The 22,209-nt window shown below is 43.0% G+C and overlaps 1 protein-coding gene across 1 annotated transcript in view; it reads left to right on the plus strand.

The window, feature by feature from the left end:
- Positions 1-22,209, plus strand: part of fasn (fatty acid synthase) — a 50,403-nt gene that overhangs the window by 10,639 nt on the left and 17,555 nt on the right. The window contains exons 3-22 of the mRNA XM_034107899.2: positions 4,220-4,372; positions 4,613-4,786; positions 6,204-6,404; positions 6,505-6,627; positions 6,716-6,831; positions 6,957-7,091; positions 8,383-8,845; positions 9,881-10,068; positions 11,590-11,779; positions 12,128-12,222; positions 12,660-12,794; positions 13,482-13,685; positions 13,798-13,913; positions 15,157-15,332; positions 15,455-15,646; positions 15,753-15,833; positions 16,564-16,749; positions 16,843-17,022; positions 17,252-17,455; positions 18,728-19,044. Coding sequence (XP_033963790.1) covers positions 4,220-4,372; positions 4,613-4,786; positions 6,204-6,404; positions 6,505-6,627; positions 6,716-6,831; positions 6,957-7,091; positions 8,383-8,845; positions 9,881-10,068; positions 11,590-11,779; positions 12,128-12,222; positions 12,660-12,794; positions 13,482-13,685; positions 13,798-13,913; positions 15,157-15,332; positions 15,455-15,646; positions 15,753-15,833; positions 16,564-16,749; positions 16,843-17,022; positions 17,252-17,455; positions 18,728-19,044 — 3,629 coding nt within the window. The remainder of the gene's footprint in view (positions 1-4,219; positions 4,373-4,612; positions 4,787-6,203; positions 6,405-6,504; positions 6,628-6,715; positions 6,832-6,956; positions 7,092-8,382; positions 8,846-9,880; positions 10,069-11,589; positions 11,780-12,127; positions 12,223-12,659; positions 12,795-13,481; positions 13,686-13,797; positions 13,914-15,156; positions 15,333-15,454; positions 15,647-15,752; positions 15,834-16,563; positions 16,750-16,842; positions 17,023-17,251; positions 17,456-18,727; positions 19,045-22,209) is intronic.

Raw genomic sequence — 22,209 nt, forward strand, 5'->3', positions numbered from 1 at the left:
CATTAATGCCGTCTGTGTGTAGATTTAAACTTGACCTCGTTATCTGTTGGCAGTTACAGAGCTGCTCTAGAGACAAGTTTGGCCAGGCTCTGAAATGAAACGAAAAACAATACATGTTGAACTATTGAATAGATACAAGTCTTCACAGATGGAGGTTCTGTGCAAAAAAGGTGAGATTATTAAAAAGAAACACCAACATTTTGTCACTGCATCAGTGAGCCATTTTGCAATCAAACCAGACAGTAATTAGAAGTTCCTGTAATCAGTTTTCTTTTGTCATTTTAAATCCGATGGTTATAAATGTAGGTTAATTGTAGGTGTTAAAGTAGATCTACTAGGAGTATGCGTTTGCATATGATTGATAATGCGGCGTATAGCAGATGACGCTATTTTGTTTGGCAGCAGAAGTTGGATTAGGTCCAACTTTTGCCAAACAACCCTTTGTTTTTTTCCCCAGAGCCTTTTACGTTGGTACATTATACAAATGAATGAGGGGGCTGTGTGTTTTCAGATGAGGCTGAGCCATTTGCTGAGTTTAGCTCTCAGTGAGTGCTAGTTGGTCACCCATCTTGATTAACGGATTTAGCAAGAAAAAGACAACGTGCTGAGAATTTAGCAGCTAGTTTTCTCTCTCTTACTTTTCTATTTGACACCCTTGCCCACATTCCACTTTTTCCAGTCCTCCCTCACTGCCCTTCAGTTGTTTCCTCTCTGTGAATAAAAGACCCATCCCTCAGATCCTGGCAACCATCTTAAGCACACATTCATGCGCTGAAAGAGCTGCACTGGGTCAGCTGAGACCACACACGAGGCATCTTGGGAGAGTAGGGTTTACAGAGATGGGGTCGTTACCAAAAAAAAGTAATATATTACATATTACTTTAAAAAAAGTAATATTACATTACTTCGTTACTCTCTACATAAAGTAACTCGTTACTTTACTCGCAGGGCCGGCCCGCCCCTCCCTGCAGGCAGATCACACAGACTGCTAAAGTTTCAAATGTTCTTTAGTTCAGTTTCCATTGTCGCATAAGACTGATCCAGATAGCTCCTGAATGTTTTCCTATTTGTCCTCTGTCTCCTGCTATCTGTATTGTGCGCAGTATGTCTCTGAACGATGATGATTCCACTGTGCAAATGGGCAACATTTCCTCTACTATGAAGGATGCTACAAGCCTGTCCATCTCTGCTTTGGTTACCGGTCCTCGAAATTCTAATTTGTGTTGCCTCGGCGGCGGTGCACTCACAACATCCTCACTCTGGGTTCGGGGGTCCTTAGCTATTAGCTTCACCTTAGCATGTGTTCTTTGCAGGTGTTTGTTGAGGTTTGACGTGGTGTTCACAGCAGTGGATAATAGTCGGGGCAATGTTAGTAACTGTAGTGTGATTACTGAATTATAAAAGTAGCGCGTTACACTACTCCGTTACCGACAAAAGTAACGCGTTAAAAACGTGTTAAGCCCGAGAGACCCCGGTTCCGGGGGCCTCCTGCAACTTGCAGGAAACAGTGTCTGAGGGCATGTTCATTTAATAAACTATGAATGTTTTATATCCATGTAACGGAAAGAAACTCATCTAACCCACCATTTTAATTTTTTTTTCAAATAAAATCCCACAATGCTACCGCTGAGCCTCTGAATTAGCAACGAGCGAAAAATGCTAACGGATGACTGCACCGAAATTCACTCACAAAACCTTATTATTTATCTTTGCTGCACATCTCAACCCATCGTTTCACATCGTGAGGGGACACAGAATCGATGGGTACCCTCACTATCACTCAATTATACGAATTCTCGGAGATAATAACAAGAACACACATCAAAACATATGGAGCTAGTTAGCTAAAAACTGCAAAATGGTTCACCTGTGTGGTAGTCTGGTCAAAAGTGGTCTTCAATGGCTTTAAAACGATAAAAACGATGCTGAAGTTAATCCAATGTGTCTGTGTCACTTTGAATGATTTCTGATAATCCATGAGCAATAAATCTGCTTTTCGGTTTTGAGATGTCAGACCTAGAGACAGCTTCACTCTGGAGCAAAACTGTGTGCGCAAAGCCCCCACCTTTTCGTTTCGCCATGTGTGTGTGTGGGGAGATTCCCCTTCGATTATATTGGCTCTAACGGTCAGAAAGAGATGTCACATGTCAAAATCGAAGAAGGGGGGCCAGAGATGAGGACAGTCCACCCAAATGGCCCCAGAAGAGGGTTTTTTTGCTAAATCTGTCTAAAAAGGTCAAATATCACTTGTTTTGCATCAATCTTGATACAGGGTACCTATTATATGTTGTACTTTGGATTCCTAAAGCTTTTAGTCTACTAACCCATCATCCAAGGTTAGTTTTCACTATAAGTACAACATATTTTTTGGACGGACACTATAATTTACAGTTCTTTATCTTTACCATGTTCAATCTGAATTTTCTTTAAAATAAAAAACATCTATATTTATTCTGACTTTTCCACATCCAACTCACAGGTTTATAATTACTTTGAGAAAAAAGATTATTAATGTAACCCTTTTAGAAGGGAAGATATGGTCATTTGTTCTGGGAATGTCATTTTCGAGCATGAGACCTGAAAAACAGGCTCAGGGCTTAACAGGTTTAACTTACACCCAACTCTGAGTAGGGACAATAGTGAAACCCAGCACAGGGCAATGGCCTGAAGGGGTCCTTGCAAAGAGACGGAAAAAAAAGAAAATGGTAAATCACATCTCTATGAGAAATGCTGCAAGCCGGTTACAGTATGTGCAACTACAGGAAAACTGGTTAGCAGCCAAAGCAACAAGTGGTCTGTTATAAACAAGAAGACACGTAGCTTCTAGCAAGCCCAGTGCCACAGTGAAGGTGGATCAAAGAAACCTGAATATGGACTATTTTAATGCTGTGTTGGAAACTGCTATTACGATACGGTCAGCATTGTGATCCTTCATTCTGCTGAACATTCTTTTTTGAAGATGACATGGTCACAGACACACAAGCACTTTACTTGGTCTAATGGATGATGCATCTGAATAACATTCAAGTCAATTCCTAAACTTGGATGAAACAAACCATAAAAAATTCTGTTTAGTTATTATTTGGCTAAAGGCGGTGACACTAATGGCATTTGTCCATATTAGCAGGTGACATACACATGATACACTCCTCATTTAACCGTAAAGCAACATAACAATGGTTATATAACCATCTAATATCTGAATTATGGCGAGTTTGTTACACTTACATGTTCTTTATACACCTGTGGCACTACTTTGATACCCCTTCCTACCAGCTTTCCCCACGTGAAAATACAGAAACAGAAGCGAATCACTGCAACGTAGCTGCATAATGTCGGCTAGGTCCACTAATGATGCATTTGCAGCTTCTGCTACCTTCTAAATAGTTGCTATTGCGTGTGAACATATATCAGATAATAACAACAAAATACAAATGTTTTTACAAAATAATACTGTTTCCATGTCCATTAATAAGCCCAGCATTACTGTGGGTCCCACACATACAGTAGACTGTATATATAAATGGACGTAGTGTCCGTGACGTCACCCATAGGTTCTGCAGATTTGCTGAAAAGCCCTTCGTAGGCAGAGTCGGCCGCTGCCGTCTTGACTGTGACGTCAGAGCCTAACTCCCGCCTCCTCCAGCCTGATCCAAATAAGGGCAAAGAGGCGGAGCCGAGGCGGCATAAGATAAGTCCGATATTTAAATGAAGAATACTCCACCAAGCACCAACACAACAAACACGTCCGAGTTCAAGTTGTGTTCCCCGGATCAGCCTCGCAGCTGAGCCCCTGTAGCATCCTAGAGCTAACGGAGCTAGCAGAGGGACAGAAAGCTAGAAGCAGCACTCACCGCAGAGACCTGTCACTCAAGGTGACCACGCCCTAATTTATGCAAAAACTTTAAGACCTAATATAACTAAAAGCGGTGCTTTATAAAAAAAATGCACTCCCCAATCCATTGTCATGAAGGTGGAATCTAACTATATCCAGAATAATTGTATTGCATGCTGGGGTAGAAACATGTTTATTTCTGCTGTAAAGTTGGGCATTTGAACATGGGGGTCTATGGAAACTCCTCCTTCTACAGCCTGCTTCTGCCGCTTGGTCCCACACCCCCGTGAACATTTGTTCTGATACCGACAGTCTAGGCTACATTACCCACCACCCAAAGAATTCAGTTTCATATTAACTTTGTGTTCTTTTTGTCTTTCCTAGGTCTGTACGGTCTTCCAAAGAGGAACGGTAAACTGAAGGACATCAGCCACTTTGACGCAGCCTTTTTCGGAGTGCACCCCAAACAGGCCAACACCATGGACCCCCAGCTCCGCCTCATGCTGGAGATCGCCTACGAGTCGATCGTAGATGGAGGTGAGAAAACGGCGAGTTTAAGGACAAGCACTGAAAATTAAAAACGCCTGTCATTCTAGTGAAACGGGGAAGAAATGGTTGGAAAGCAATACAGTAACCGTTTGCTTGATGAAGTGTGACTTGTATTTCCTCTGTGATCTCATTTCAAACGGAGCTTAAGCTATTAAGAGGTTATCTAAGAAAGGGCTATGTGATGAAATAGAGTGTATGATCTGAAGACAATGCCACGTTGTGACGCAGGACTGAACCCAGCTGCTCTGCGCGGCAGTAAGACGGGGGTCTACATCGGGGTGAGCGGCTCGGAGGCTGGAGAGGCGTTCAGCAGGGATCCAGAGGAGCTGCTGGGCTACAGCATGACCGGCTGCCAGCGCGCCATGCTGGCCAACAGACTGTCCTACTTCTTCGACTTCAGCGGTATGCACACACACACACACACACACACACACACACACACACACACACACACACACACACACACACACACACACACACACACACACACACACACACAGACTCAGCTGGGAATGTGACGGAGAATTGTAATACTTTACTCTTCTAATCAGGAATGTGTTATCACAACTATTCACCAAACTCTAATGGTGTCTATAGGGAGTTTTATGCCAAAACCCAAACTGGCCCCTTTCCAATTGGACTCCTACACTCTTAGACTTCATGACAGAGTGAGTTACGTCTGTATTCACACTCTAGGCTGAAAGAGGCTCCTTCCGTAAGTCGGAGGTTGTAAATACAGCGGCGAACTTTAGGGCGGTCTTCCCTCTCTCAGGCAGAAACAGAAACAACGTCACTTTTTGTAACCAGTATTAGTATATCGAAAAATACAAAATAATAATGAAATCTGATGTCTATGAGCTGCTTGGTCTTTGCAGAAGTCCCTGTTTACATACATCTTCATAATCAAATGCATACATTTACTGTTTTGTAGAATAGACACAAGTTTATAAGATCCTAATTTAAAATGTTTTAAATACAATGTAACCTTCAAGTTGTTTACAACTGTATGACAATATAAAATGTCTAAACCTGTTTTTTCAATAAGTGTTAGAAAAACATCACTCATCACCGGCTTGATCTTCAATATCAGGAAACATGCTTTTATTATCCTTGCAAGAATGGAAGTAGTCATCACACACAGAGCTGCGTGGGACAAATAGTCCCCGAACAGTGTCCTTCACATGCTTGTATACAAGAGAGGGAGGTACACAGTCACCAGATGGGAGAATACCGGTTCAAAGCAGTATTCAAGGTTTAGTTCAGATGACCTAAGGCCTGCGTAAGCAATAAACATGACAGTCTTATGTCTATCTTCATAGAGACTGAATCATCATGTTCATCGTTGTCACACAGCTATCATATTCCTAAAACAGTGTGTCCTGACGCTCTTCTGGGTAATCATACATCCGGTTACGTACACAGCTGCGTCGGGCCTTTGTCATCATGTCTACTCTGATCTTAGAAGAGCACATTCAGTATGTTCCCAACAATAAGGTCGACATGTTAATGTTTGCACAGAACAAGTTCTACACAGTGTGTTGCACGAGGGACACACACAGTGTTAGGGCAGCTGTTGGTCAGGACAGATACAGACTTCCTGTTGGTCAGTTGAATGACTTCCTGTTGGAGGGTTTACTAACTCCCACTTGTTGGTTTGGAATGGCACTTAATGTGTTAGACCTGCACTGCTACATCAAAGCACATCTGGATCCAATGCTGCCCCCAAGTGGCCCGATATCTTTCAGTTCAGAGCATTTCTCTGGACCACAAGTGATCCAGTTGACAGGCTACAGCTGTAACTCCTCCTCTCCCCCTGCAGGCCCCAGCACTGCCATCGACACGGCCTGCTCCTCCAGCCTGCTGGCTCTGGAGAACGCCTTCCACGGGATCCGCCAGGGCCACTGTGACGCCGCTCTGGTGGGGGGGGTCAACCTGCTGCTCAAGCCCAACACCTCGGTGCAGTTCATGAAGCTGGGCATGCTCAGTCCTGAGGGGACCTGCAAGTCCTTTGACGCATCAGGTGAGACAAAGAGGCGGAGTCTCAGCTCTTCATGTTTACTTCTATTCACCATGCATTTGTATATCAATACATCATTCCTATTGTTCCATCTGTCGGACAGGGAACGGATACTGCCGTTCTGAGGCGGCAGTGGCTGTGCTGCTGACGAAGCGCTCGATGGCTAAACGAGTTTACGCCACAGTGCTGAATGCTGGCAACAACACGGATGGGTACAAGGAGCAGGGTGAGGGTGCACGCTAACCGCCTGACCGTCACCACGCAGTTATGATGTGATGTGTATGGTTCTAATACGTGTCCTCTTTGTCCCTCAGGTGTGACCTTCCCTTCAGGTGAGATGCAGCAGAGGCTGGTTCGCTCTCTCTACCAGGCAGCTAATATATCTCCTGAGCAGGTGGAATATGTGGAGGCCCACGGCACAGGGACCAAGGTCAGTGCACACCGATCCCACACATCGCCTGTGATCAGCTCGTCATGCCTCACCAGACGGATAGTCGAAAAGAAAATGTAAAAGTGAACTCAACACAACGTGTAATCTCCGCTCTCCTTCTGTAGGTTGGGGACCCGCAGGAAGTGAACGGCATCGTCAGTGTGTTCTGTGACTCGAGGTCAGAGCCCCTGCTAATCGGCTCCACAAAGTCCAACATGGGCCATCCAGAACCGGCCTCGGGTCTGTCTGCTCTCGCTAAGGTGAGACTTAAGGAGTGCTCTGAGGATTTAGTTTTGATTCATATGTTTTGGGTGAATGTTTTTGTACCTATTCTTAATGTCTTCAATGGAAGGTGGGACGAGAAACCTGCCATTGTAATTTATTAGGCAAATAATTCTGCAGCCAACTTAAATGGCTATAGAGTGGTGCAGGAATGAGTCGGCACTTCAGCTATATGGTTCGCTTGTCTCAGTCATTTTCTTCCTTAATGGGTTTTTCGTAAGATGCCTGAAATAAGATCTATGGTAACACAAGCTGACAAGATGTTCACGTTTTGTATTATGACATCAATTTCATCAGTGTATACCCCACTTCTGAAGCTTTCACAAGTCGTAAAAAAGTGACTAACTGAGAGTACCCAATGTCATCATGTTTTGTATTCACTGTTACATGTCTGATATGTGTAATATCTCATGCAAAGTGCTTTGAGCATTTGGAAAAGCGCTCTTACAAATGCAATTAAAGGTGGGGCAGGTCATTTTTGAGAAACCAGCTGGAGTGCGCTAGAATTTGAAAATACACAGCCAGAGAAAATCTGCCACTTCCTCACAGAGCCCCTCCTCCAACACACATGAACGCACACATGACCAATGAGGGAACCAGATAAGCTTGTGCACAGATGGAAGGCTGACAGGAAGGTAGGCCATCCAGTTACTTTAGCCGGGCCGGCTCAGATGATTGGTCGTGCTTTTCACAGCGCCACGGCTTCCACTGATGACTTTTTTTATGGATTTTTTGTCAAAGCACTTCAGATATTCATTGCTATCGGGATGTTAAGAGCGTTCCATGGAATATAACAACATGTGTATCTCGAGCCGGTTTCTCAAACTTACCTACCCCACCTTTAAGTATTATAAACAAGCATTTTCAACAGATCTTATTTCTGCCATATTTAAAAATCCAATGCATCCAATTGTTTTTATTATGCTAAATTCCGGGTCATCCAACAAATATCTCATCCTTACAGTATGTCATTTCATCCTCCTAACGGCAGGATACATGTGTCACATTTAAAGAGGAAGAAAGGCAGATATCAATTAAACAGAAAAATACAAAAAAGAACCTTATTTGTATAGCACCTTCCATAAAGGAAGCAGCCCAAAGTGCTTAAAATGACACATTTAAGAAAAAGTTACAAAATCAAAACAGGAATAGTTTGATCACAATATAATACAAATATGAGAAATGATACCAGTCAATGTATTGATAATGAGCTATCTCTGTATCACGTCTGCTTTTCTTAATTGTTTTATTTGTTCCTCCACCACACAGGTGGTGCTTTCTCTAGAGCGAGGAGTCTGGGCCCCCAACCTGCACTACAACAGTGCGAACGCGGACATCCCAGCGCTCAGCGACGGTCGGGTTCAGGTGGTCGACCGGCCCATTCCCATCCGAGGCGGCATCGTAGGCATCAACTCGTTTGGATTCGGAGGTTCAAATGTTCACGTGATTCTCCGTCCAGCGGAGAGATCAACTGACACGGCCGCACCGCCCAGGACACTACCTAGGGTGCTTCAGGCCTGTGGCCGCACAGAGGAGGCAGTGAAGGCGCTGCTCCAAAAAGGGAAGGAACACGCTGCTGATGACAACTTCCTGTCTCTGCTGAATGAGGTTTCAGGAGCTCCTACTTCCAGCATGCCCTTCAGAGGCTACACCCTGATTGGCTCTCAGAGCGACGTCACCGAGGTGCAGCAGGGGCAGGCCGCCCCCAGGCCCATCTGGTACATCTGCTCAGGTGCAGTAATGCTTTCATTTCTTTATTTGTTCTACAAATGTTTTTTTAAATAAGGCACAGAATCCTATTTACTCAGCATCTGAAAGTAAAATGTTTGGAAACATAAATATACGGATGACCAAACACTGACATTAAAATCACCTGCCCTCCAGTTGTTCTACTCTTGAAAGAAGAATGAATGTTTTAGTAGCAAACAATACTGCCATGCTACTTCTAATTTACATTTGAACTGTCTCCCTAAAAAACATAAACCAACTTGTATTGATATGTCTCCTGTCCAACCAGGCGGGATAAGACATCAGAGCTTTAGTATGCGTCATAAAGGACACTTGCTAGTGCTAGCCACTGCACTGCCTGAGATCAAAGACAAATGACAGGAGAATCTGTGCAGGAATGTTGTGAATGCACTGACTTGGATATGTTTAATCTGTCTTGTGGACAGACTTGAGGATGTAACAAGCTCATATATGCTGTCTTGTGGGGAAACATGATCATTACTTGTAAGACATGTCAATATGAAAATATACAACATAAACAACGAACAAGGCTATGGAGTAGTATGATCTAAAAGGAAGCTTGACTTTGAGGATGCACATGGTCATAGTTCTGAGAAATGTGTTGTGATGCTGAGGGCTGCTCGAGGTGAAGAGCTAGGACATGACTTGCTTTGTCGCCATATTCGTAGTGTTCCTCTTGACTTCAGTATAATTGTATCTGCCTTTTCTGTGTAGTGAACATCTATTTCAGTTTGGAGGTATTCAGTGTTTGCATAGGTCCAAAATAGCTTTATAAATATATATATATATACATACTATCAGTATCACAAATGAACAGACTCCAACATCTCAAAAAGCTTTGGAAGAATTGTGTGAAACAAAGCCGTTCACACTTCAACTGTGTAGAACACATCAACCATTATATGTGCCTTTTTTAGAAACGATGCCATGCGTCTGTCTAATGGCCTTTTGATGGTGAGGGTCTTTCTAAGGAAATGCTATATTGCTGAGCTAAGGTGTGTGAACATTGTATTCCCAGGTATGGGGACTCAGTGGGCCGGGATGGGCCGCAGCCTCATGCAGCTGCCTGACTTCAGAGAGTCCATCCTGAAGTCGGACGTGGCTCTGAAGGAGACCGGCCTGGTGGTGTCCAGCCTGCTCATGGACGCAGACGAGGCCACTTTTGAAGACACCGTTCACGCTTTCGTTGGCCTGGCTGCCATACAGGTAGAGTGAAGACGCCATGTTTAATGTGGGAACTCTTGCATGTCATTTGACATAGACTACAGGGTAGGGAATTCATGTACCGTAATTTCCGGACTATGAGGCGCACCTGAGTATAAGCCGCAGCAGCTAAATGGAATGATGTGTACATATATAAGGCGCACTGGACTATAAGCCGCAGGTGTTTTAATGTTTAATCACCATATGTAATGTTATGGACATCTAGGACCCAACACTGTGGAGAGTACGAGTCAAAGTGATCAAAACAAATAAATGGTGAATCAGACAGACCGTCTTTCTAGTTATTTATCTGAAGCTTCAAATAACATAAGATACAATGAAACAAATAGACACGGGTCTCACAGAGCATAGAATAGTCTGCGTGAGTGTGCGCCATACAATGTGGGAGCAGAGCTTATATAGGAAAGGAGTGGGAACGTTAGAAATCTGTCTTCACACGGTCACATTGTTATTAGACACCTGGCCTTGAGCGGTAGATAGCATAGCGGTTCCCAGAGTAGGGGAGTTCTGGTGTGAGTGTGTGTGAGTCTCCCAGTAGCCAAAGCAGCTCTGTGGCCTTGAAGCGCCTGGGAATAAACCCACAGTAGAGTAGATGGAAGAAAATGGTACATCTCAGGAAATGAGAAGCATTTGGTTTAAGCATATAGGGATATAATAAAAATGTCCACTACAGTAAGCAGTCCAGCCTTTCGGAGCCCGTTGGTGATCGTGGATGTTTTGACACTCCTCCACGCCGTCAGGATCCACTCGCAAACTTGAGCGAAAGTTGCTTTTCGCATGCGACCAGTTTTGGTGAATGATTTATCGCCGCTAGTCAAACTTTGTGGAGCCTCCCACTGAACGAAGGGTTTGTGCATGAAAACTTCCTTTGCACAAACTGTCTTGCTCTCGTTCTGTCTCTCGGTTCCACTTTTACTTTGGCGCGCTACCTGTCTCACTCTTTTCCGGCCTCCAGCTTTTCCTGGGGCGCGGACCGGCCATAGAGCCCATAGAATTAAAGGTGGTGGACTGTAACCTGTAAAATCCATAGATTGAGGAGGTCCCCTAGTGGCCGTTAGCTGTAAACATCCATAGATTAGCCGCACCGTTATATAAGCCGCAGGGTCGAAAGATGGGCGGAAAGGCGCGGCTTATAGTCTGAAAATTACGGTAAATATGTTTTACTTTTATTTAGATATAAGTTATTTCATATTAATATAATGGAACTGATATAGAGCAAAAGCAGGGTTAGTTGTATTGCCGTAGTGAATCAGAAAATACAGAAACTATATATAGCACTTATATACTAATAAAGGACTGGCTTAGCCAGTTGAGCAGCACTTGAAACGATTGGCTCTTTGAAACCTGATGTTCTTATATGATTCTGTTTTCCTCAAGGTTGTGTCTTCCTGGTCGAATGTACTTATTGTAAGTCGCTTTGGATAAAAGCGTCAGCTAAATGCAATGTAATGTAATGTAATGTAACTATGGAAATAATCACCTTTGTTTCGTGGCCTTTTCCAGATTGCTCAGATCGACCTGCTCACTAAGCTGGGCCTTGTGCCGGATGGGATCGTGGGCCACTCTGTAGGAGAGCTGGCCTGTGGCTACGCTGACGGCTCCCTCAGCCACACTGAGGCCCTGCTGGCTGCCTACTGGAGGGGCCGCTGCATCAAGGAGGCCAACCTTCCTCCAGGAGGCATGGCTGCCATCGGTGAGAGACAGTTGGGATTGTTTTCCATATTTTAAAATATGCTTGCATGAAATATGCACAATGTCTTAAATGAAATGAAAATCGCCATAGTCTAGGTGTCGGGATTTAAAAAATCTTTCAGTCAAATTACATTCTTATTGATAATATGTGACCTGCTCTCTCAAAATCTGTCGGATGTTGCAACCGCACATTCAAAGATCAACTGGATTTATGTTAACAACTTGTGTTATGGCCCTTTTTGGTACTGGTACATCGCCCCACCCTGCTGGCTGCTCTGAAGAATTACACTTAGTATTTGTTTTTATTAGATTGTACACATCTTTCACATTAGTATGCTTTTTGTTCCAGGATTGACGTGGCAGGAGTGTATAGCTCAGTGTCCTAAGGGAGTGGTCCCTGCCTGCCACAATGCTGAGGACACCGTCACCATCTCCGGCCCTCAGGTCAGACATTCCTTCAGAACCTGGTCGCACTCAGAGAACCTGAATAATACACAGTCTGACTACACTGAACAAAACCTATCGAGGTGACTGCGTCTCAATGAACTCTTCGTGACCGCTAGAGGCAGTGCTTAACACAGACTTGGTACCTTTATCGTTATGTACAAAAGAATAACCTTATGTTTAAAATGCTATTGGTGCTAAATACTAAGTTTAGAAACACTACTTCGAAAATGTAAACCGTTTTTGAAGAAGAATACAGTAATTTGCTGTAACATAACTACGCAGAAAACAATGCTTTGGACTTTGTTAAAACAATGTCAGGTTTAGAAGAACAATAGAAACTGTATTTTCTAATGAAAGATGGGTTTTCACTCATCTAGTGTTTCCCAGGTGCAGGGTGTTGTGTATTGACAGGTGTGTTGTGTGTGTTCCACCAGGCAGCCATCACTGCGTTTGTGTCCGAGCTGAAAGAGCAGGGAGTGTTTGCAAAGGAGGTGCGCAGCGCTGGTGTCGCCTTCCACTCCTACTACATGGCCTCCATCGCCCCCACCCTGCTGGCTGCTCTGAAGAAGGTACGTCGCTCTGCTGCATTCCAGCAGTGAGCCACAGTGCAGCTCTGCTTCCACATTCTCATTAAGAGTTTATTATCGTCATGCAACGACAGCATGGTGAACGTTTAGGCTGCTTTAATTTAACCTTTCTTTTTTTGGATTCTCGGCATGTCAGAATATTATCTCTTCAATTAAAATATGTGTCGAAACGCATGCATAATGCATATAGTCAAAATAATAGTAGTGAAGTGATGTTGTATTTCTCTAGGCCAACCCGGAAGCAGGCGACACAAGGGCTTCCTCGACAAAAAGCCGATGGGATTTTTCCTTTGGATTTTGAAATATTGCGGAAAACAAAATATATGTCAAAACGTTTATGATACTTAACACATTTTGTTAAGCAGGATAATCTGCACATATTAACCAAAACCCTTTTTGAGGCATTAAAGCAATTGCCAGAAGTAAAAAGCTAGCACATCAGCACCACTAAGCTAAAGGCAGCTAACGTTTGGTGTGATGACAACACATCTTTTTTCAGACGCGTAAAAGCTGCAGACGTTCACCAGTGGGGTATTTATTGATGTATTTTATGTTGTGGAACAAAACTAGAAAAACCCTTTAGCTTGTGTTAACCACATACCTCATTTCAGGAATCTAATAACATAGTTGGACTCATTGCTGCTCCACTCTCTGTCTTCTTGTGTGAAGGTGATCAAGGAGCCTCGGCTGCGCTCCCCCCGCTGGGTGAGCACCAGCATCCCTCAGGCGGACTGGGACTCTCCTCTGGCTCTGTACAGCTCGGCTGATTACCACGTCAACAACCTGGTGAGCCCCGTGCTGTTCCACGAGGGCCTCAGCCTGGTGCCGGAGAACGCTGTGACCGTGGAGATAGCCCCTCACGCTCTGCTGCAGGTACGCAACCAAGACCACAGAACCCTTGTGCCCTGGGAATTGTAGTCCTATAGAGTTCATTCACTACAGAGACGGCCACTGTTCTGATTAACTTAACATGTTTCCTGCACAGGCCATCCTGAAGCGTAGCTTGAAGCCGACATGTTCCATCCTCCCGTTGATGAAGAGAGGCCACGCCAACAACCTGGAGTTCTTCCTGTCAAACGTTGGGAAAATCTACATGAACGGGTCAGTAGACGCCTCACTTCAATGTTTAGTCGAACACATGGTGATGATTTGATCATAAAGCAAGAAATAATAAGTAAATGACATTAAAAATGTAAGGAATAGCAAAGGTGTTGATATATACAGATATGGATCATTTTAATTATGTTAAATATATATAAATATAGATACAAATGTCAATGTGTGTATTATTAGATAATTACCTGTCATTTAATATAAAGACTTTATTGAGCATACGTATAAGGCATAAGTAGATAATACATACTAGGAGAACAAGTAGATAATACATACTATGAGAACAAGTAGATAATACATACTAGGAGAACAAGTAGATAATACATACTATGAGAACAAGTAGATAATACATACTATGAGAACAAGTAGATAATACATACTATGAGAACAAGTAGATAATACATACTATGAGAACAAGTAGATAATACATACTATGAGAACAAGTAGATAATACATACTATGAGAACAAGTAGATAATACATACTATGAGAACAAGTAGATAATACATACTATGAGAACAAGTAGATAATACATACTATGAGAACAAGTAGATAATACATACTATGAGAACAAGTAGATAATACATACTATGAGAACAAGTAGATAATACATACTATGAGAACAAGTAGATAATACATACTATGAGAACAAGTAGATAATACATACTATGAGAACAAGTAGATAATACATACTATGAGAACAAGTAGATAATACATACTATGAGAACAAGTAGATAATACATACTATGAGAACCAGTAGATAATACATACTATGAGAACAAGTAGATAATACATACTATGAGAACAAGTAGATAATACATACTATGAGAACAAGTAGATAATACATACTATGAGAACAAGTAGATAATACATACTATGAGAACAAGTAGATAATACATACTATGAGAACAAGTAGATAATACATACTATGAGAACAACACAATATACAAACATTTCAAGGAAATCAAAAAGGAATATGAAAATATAAATATAATTACAAAGTTTAACAGTTATTTTTCAATTAGTTGGCAGAGATAACATTATAAGACAAAAACACAAACATTTTAGAAAAGGCTTAAAATAAAAAAGGCATAAATCTGGTAACCTTACCTAACTTACTACTATCTTGTTGGGTCATAAAAAACAAAACAATTTGAGGTCAGTTTGCTTCTCTTTGTTCCTGGAAGCCGTTTCAGATTGCTAATATTGAATCTTTGAATGCTCCTCTTCAGCCTCAACATGGACAGTAACAGCCTCTGCCCGGCGGTGAAGTACCCTGTGCCGGTAGGAACCCCTCTGATCTCGCCCCTGCTGCAGTGGGACCACTCCCAGACCTGGGACGTTCCCAAGGCCGAGGATTTCTCCTCAGGCTCAGGAGGATCCAACTCTGCCATTGTCTATAATATCGGTAAGAAATTCTCATCTGGGTCAAAAACTAGTTCTGCTTTCTTTTGTCATATTAATATTAAGAAAAGGTGCTTTAGAATTAAATTTGACCATGGTTTTAAACCCTTCTTTGGCCAAAAATAGACATCAACCCAGAGTCTCCAGACTACTACATGCTTGGACACTGCATCGATGGGCGTGTCCTCTACCCGGCCACGGGCTACCTGGTGCTGGCTTGGCGTACCTTGATGAGAAGCCTAGGCGCGGTCATGGAGAGCACCCCTGTAACCTTTGAGGACATCACCATCCACAGGGCCACCATCCTGCCAAAGAGCGGTGAGAGCACAGCAGGGGGTGGGAGCATGGAGGGGGGTCTTTGATTAGGATGTAATGATGAACCTGTAATGTCTCTTTTCTCTCCTCACCTTTCTGTTCATCACAGGCTCGGTCCAGCTGAAGGTGCACCTCATGCCTGCCACCAACAAGTTTGAGGTTTCAGAGAATGGAAACCTGGCTGTCAGTGGTACGTAGACTTTCAACCTGCGTTGTTTGACAGTGCAAACACACAGGAGAGTTTCTGGACGGACCAGACTTCTCTCAATTTTAATGTTTGATTTAGAAATGTGGGTTTTATTCAACTTCACTTCTGGTCTATGTCATGTTTTCAACATCAAATGTTGTGTCACTGAGCGGCTGAATAGTCCACCTGGTAGAAATGGCGGCCCATGTACAGTGGCTCATTCCCCAATGAAGTGGACCCGGGTTTGAGTCCAATAATCGGTGCATGTGTGTCTAGACAATATCTGTCTTACTTATAGATGTAGGTTTAGGACTACTTTCACATAAGGATGTCCGTCATACGTTTTATGATCCAATTTTATTTTAATTACATTTTTTACTTGATATGGTTCTTTTGTTTAGGCCTGCATTATAATGAATTCACCACATAGTATTCATATGCCTCTATCAGGTATGACTCCTATCCTCTTTCACTATTTGATGTGTCAATGGGACAAAATGAAAGTAATGGGGGTTTATGCAGCGATGTATAAGTCTCAACCAGCAGTTCCAATGATAATCAACGTCAGTCCCTTGTAGAGATGATCCATAACAAGAGGTCGACCTCGGCATCAGGGTCTGCTTCTGTGTATAAACTGCAATAATCCTAGAAAAGTATCCCTTTTTATTTTCAAAATGCAGTCTCACCAGTAACCTCTGCCTTCCTTCTGCTCTTTATCCCTTGTGATGTTCAGGTAAGGTGAGCATCTTGGAGGATGCAGCCCTTGACTCATTCCACAGTCAGATAAAAAACCAAGCGGCCTACATCGCCGGTGACTCCAAAATGAAGCTGACCACACACGACATCTACAAAGAGCTGCGACTGCGCGGATACGACTACGGAAAGACCTTCCAAGGAATCTTGGAATCTAACAATGCAGGTGTGTGTCTGTTTTTCATTTATCAACCCAACACTCTGGTGTTCTATATTGTTTTTGCTGATTGGCTACCGTCATGTGATTGGCCGTCTCCAGGAGACAGTGGGAAGCTGCAGTGGTCCGGAAACTGGGTGACCTTTCTGGACACCATGCTGCAGATGATGGTGGTGGGGCTGTCAGGGCGCAGTCTGCGTCTGCCCACCAGGATCCGCTCCGTGTGCATCGACCCATCTCTGCATCTGGAGAAGGTCTGCGACGACGCTGAGGGAAAACAAGGTGTGGTTTCACTTTAAGGAAAAAATGGTCCAATGTCCAAATTATGTAAAACAGTGGTGTTTAGAGGTTACACTGTAGATACAAACAGATAACGTATATAGAAAGATCCCTATGCCATTTAGAAATATAAATTCCTCTCTTTTGTGTCCAGATATTTAAAATGTTGGAACTGAGCTAACGTGCTAACCTTCTATTAGTCTTAAACTAATTATCTCTTTCATTCCCGTAGCTGCCGATGTCCACGTAAACCGTTGCCTTGACCACATTGTTGCCGGTGGAGTCCAGATCAGCGGTCTGCACGCCACTGTGGCCCCCCGCCGACAGCAGCAGCAGAGCCCCCCCACCCTGGAGGAGTTTGTGTTTGTTCCCTACGTGGACACAGAGTGCCTGACGTCCAATGGGAAGCTTGCAGAGCAGCTGAGGCTCTGTAAAGGTACAGATACACCTGTCAGGAAGGCTTTATGAATGTTGTTATTTCTTATGTGACATAGCTTCACACTTCTTTGTTATGATGACCTCACAATAATCAAGACAACATAACTTATAGGAATGGGAACCATACATTTTCCTAATTTCTATTCTTATAGAGGGTGCTCAAACATGTAGGGTTTCCCATTAATGTACCGGTCGCTACAGTGGAACTTTCTACTGCAACAATCCCCACGCAAATACACAGTGTACCCGCGACTGTTACAATGAAGGCTCAATAATCAGCTCACGGCATATAGGTGTAAGCAGGGGTCAAGTGCTATTTTTATAGGTGGTGTGTGGACCTCACATAGGGGGGGTCCAGGGGCATGCTCCCCGGGAAGATTTGTTTTTTAAATATTGAAGTTAAATGCATCAATCTGGTGCACTTTGAGAGCAAAATGAAGAGACCTATGGATACATCTCTCAACACCCATTTGAAACAGAACTGTAAACAGATTTTCTATTTCTTTATGGATATTTTACATATCCCCCTTTTTAAAACTGTATTCTTTTTTTACTGTCATACAGTATTTCAAACCTGTTTTTCATTTACACAATTAATTTTCAAATTCACAATAGGTATGCATGTGTATTTTTATATTCATAGGATATCAACTAATTGCATACAGTTAATGTTATTAACTACGATAATTCAAAAGAAATCTTTTCATTCATTAAATGATTCACAAGTTAGTTTTAATAGATGTCATCTTCCTACTGTAACAATGAACACAAGATGCTTCAATAAAGAACAGTCCGTGGATCACGGCCTCCTACCTTTGCAACCGATCTTCTCATGGTGCTGACACAACAAAAAAAACGGAATATATCACTTTGTGCAGCGTCATCCATCGAGTGCCTTATGTATATTTATGAACCGATAGGCAGAACCAAAATTCTCAAAAATTGGAACCAAGTTTTTGTTCCCAAACTCCAATTAGGTTTTATAAAAGATTGATCAAGTTGGAGAGTTGGAACAAATGAATGCATAGGTGGGACGAGTTTGCGTGGAGATGACTACGACTTACTATTTTCTTGACATTTTTATTTGCTATGACAACTTGAAGTTTACATTACACAACAGCAGACCTAATCCTCAAACTTATAGAAAACATATGGCTTTATTAAACTGTTGTAAGTTGTTGGTTTTATTTATTTTGTTCAACTCGTTTCCTTTTTTTGTATCATCTCCCACATCATTTCCTAAGACTTTTTCCCCACTCTTTGCATCCAGGTCTAATACAAAGACTGCAGCGAAAGTTGGCCCCCCATGGTGTGAAGCTGTCCATCCCCGGCCTGCAGGGGGAGTCAGAGGGCCCCCTCCCCAGCCCGGAGCCCCCTGAGCCGGGCCTGCTGAGGCTGCTGGCCCTGCTCTGCGGCTTGGAGCTGAACGGAAACCTTCACTCTGAACTGCAGCAGACTGTGGAGAAGGAGCGGGGGTGCCTGCTGCAGGACGAGCTGCTAAAGGGCCTCCTGGACAACCCCCCCCTCAGACACTGCCTGGACACTACCCTGGAGAACTGCACGCCCGGCAAGATCAAAGTCCTGGAGGTAAGACTGTGTAAAACTGACAGAAAACAAAAGTCATGTAGATTCAGAATGGATGAATTATGATTTAGGCCCTGTGTCCACATAGCGTATTTTTGTCAGAAAGGTGCAGGCAGGGGGCTCGGGGAGAATATCAAATCAAGTTTTATTTATATAGCACATTTATAAACGATTTTTGGTCGAGCCAAAGTGCTGTACATAAAATAAAAATAGCCTACAGTAGAGACACTTTACAGCAGGGGTGCCCACACTTTTTTGGCTGGTGAGCTACTTTTGAAATGACCAACTCACGAGGTCTACCAACCAAAAATAAAATCCCAAATTGCAAGGGTTGCTGAATAACACGTTTTATTTATACATGGGATAACTACAATAGGGCTGCAACAAACGACTCATTTGATAATCGATTAATGAAACGATTAATCGACTATTCGGACTATTACTGTATGCCTTGCACAATTTCTCAAACGCTCTTATTTAGCCATCAACTTTTAGATTTAGCTTGAGGTTGTTTTAGGCATGTGGAAACTAACAATGAAGACAATAAAGATTAATACTTGATTCAAAAATACATATATTATTAAATTAACAAATTGTTTACAAAATTGACATTGCTTTTTATTTAAATTAAATAATATTTCACATCAAAATAAACAATAATGTTTTAACAAATCATATTAAATAATGTGATGACAGAACTGTAAACAGAATAGCTGAAACTTTAACAAAATAAATAACTCAGTTGCCTCTAATCATTAACCCATGTTTGTATAATGTAGTTAACTCCGTGTGTTGCTGCTAGCATGCAGAACACCTGACGTGGAGACGTTACTCGTGGACGGGGCCACAGAGCTACTAGAAAGACAGTGGAACCCGGTGCATTCCTCCGTCTGGATGTGGAGCACTTTTGCTAAATGTTTAGACAAATTGCTCGTGTTACCGCCCTCACACGCTAAACTCTCTTGGCAAGGAGCATTGTCCACCTCAAGACGGGTAACATGTAACCACACCTTGGAGCGCTTCTCTAGCCACCCCCGCCGTGTGTTGCTGCATGGAGCAGCTGCGTGTGTGTAAACGGCCCCGCCCCCCTCGCACACGGGGGAGGGAGATCTAGTCTAGATCGGAAAGATCGAAAATACACCGACCATATACGCATTTGTTTCTCTTTTTGCATGTTAGAAACGAGTTGGCGACACTAAGACTGCGAGATAATGTTTGTGTAGCAATAATACATGACCTTTCTCTTTCTCAACTCGCTACTCGGAGGGAAGTCGCTGTCATATGCCTTGTGAACACTCCGATAATGCCTCTCCTCACGTTACCTTTCTTTGGCAGAGCGACGCTTGATTTACACATAAGGCAAATAACCTTTGAATGTGACATCACAACAAATATTCTTCCTCCCATTCTGGGTGGAAGTGGTCTGTCTTTAGCTTGTTGCTCGGTCCCGCACTCATTTTGTTGTTTGTCTCTTTAATTTAATTTGAGTTTTCCCGGCACTTGACTGATTTTGTATCGCTTTGCATTCTGGGTTAACAGACTGGAAAGCGATAGGTCGCTTTTTCTGTCTTTCAAGTAAACTCCTGAATTAAGTGGCAGGGAGGCCAAGGGAGGAGGGATCAAAACCTGTCTTGTCTATTTTAACGGAGCTGGATTTGTTTTTTTTATGAATGACTCGCGATCTCCCAGCATTGCCCCCGCGACGTACTGGGCACCTCTGCTTTACAGCAAATACAACAGCACAGATTGTTCAGAGTATCAGTATGAGAAAAACGACACCCTCTGTCCTTAGACCCTCACATCGTACAAGGAAAGACTTCCAGAGAAAACCCACAGTTTAAGGGGGAAAATGGGAGAAACCTCAGGGAGAGCAACAGAGGAGGGATCCCTCTCCCAGGACGGACAGACGTGCAATAGATGCCGTGTGTAAATCAAATAGATAATACATTTGACAGCATAGAGACCGAATGTGTCTGAAATGCATGTGTCTGTAATAAGAAGATGAATCCACGAGGATGTCAGCTGCAATCCTGTGGAAGCCATCAGGGAAGCAGCATGACGAGACCCAGGCAGGACTGCAGAGACAGGTTCAGCCACGACCCCAAGTCCACGACTTAATCCAGAACTCAGGATAGAGGATCCAAGACACAGGACTACAGCAAGAGGATCAGCCTCGACTCCGGATCCCGGCGTAGATATAGATACAAAACAAGAACAAAGATTTGGCTGGGTTAACCGGAACAAGAGAATACACAGACACAGACAGAGAGGGGAAAGGTCATTGGATCAAAGTTATTCTTGATAACCCTCTAGAAAGATCTCATGAACTTCCCCACTCAATCTATCAAGACCCGAGCAGTTCTATTCGATATAGGATAAGAAACAGAGATAGGGAGCACAACAACCTATCTCTTCAGATGCACTCCCCTGCTTATCTAAGCGTCTCTGTACGGTTCTTTTATTTGGGGTTAAGTACATTGTCAGAATAAGTGAGGAATGAATTTAACTTCTGTTAGACAGCTATATGCCATACATGTTTGCATACATTCACAGTAAATATTTATTCAGTATGATAGCTGTCTAACAGAAGTTAAATCCATTTCTCACTTATTCTGACAATGTACTTAACCCCAAATAAAAGAACCCAATAAAAAGAGTTGTTAAATAATAGTGAAGTCACGTTGTAATAACAATAACTCATCTCTCGAGTTTTCTTTTTGAGCTTTGCTAAAAGCCACTGTGTCAAGTGTCCATCTTGCGTTGCCGTCCGGACTTCCGGACCATCTCGCACATGCGCAGTACCGATCGGGCAGGGGGACGGATCGGGTAGTGACACCCTTCTCAACTTTTGAGAGAGCGAAACGTCACAGATTACCCGGCATGCCTGAGAAGTACCTGTATCTGCGCTCATAGCGCATGCGCAACTTTAACCAAAATGCTTGTTCACATCAAGCACGTCAATTTGCGTACACGTAACAGCACCGCACGTTCATGACGGCATGGTAATGGATTGTGATTATGATGGATTTGATATTAACGAGGCGGCAGTTAGCAGCTAGCGGCTAGCTAGTAATTATGCTAATGTAGACATCAATCGTTATGTACTTATATTACGCTGTAACAGGATCTAGTGATATCCAAGAAACAGAGCTTCATTTAGCATGAAAG

This window comes from Pseudochaenichthys georgianus, chromosome 19 (genome assembly GCF_902827115.2).
Source record: "Pseudochaenichthys georgianus chromosome 19, fPseGeo1.2, whole genome shotgun sequence".
Taxonomy (NCBI): Eukaryota; Metazoa; Chordata; class Actinopteri; order Perciformes; family Channichthyidae; genus Pseudochaenichthys; species Pseudochaenichthys georgianus.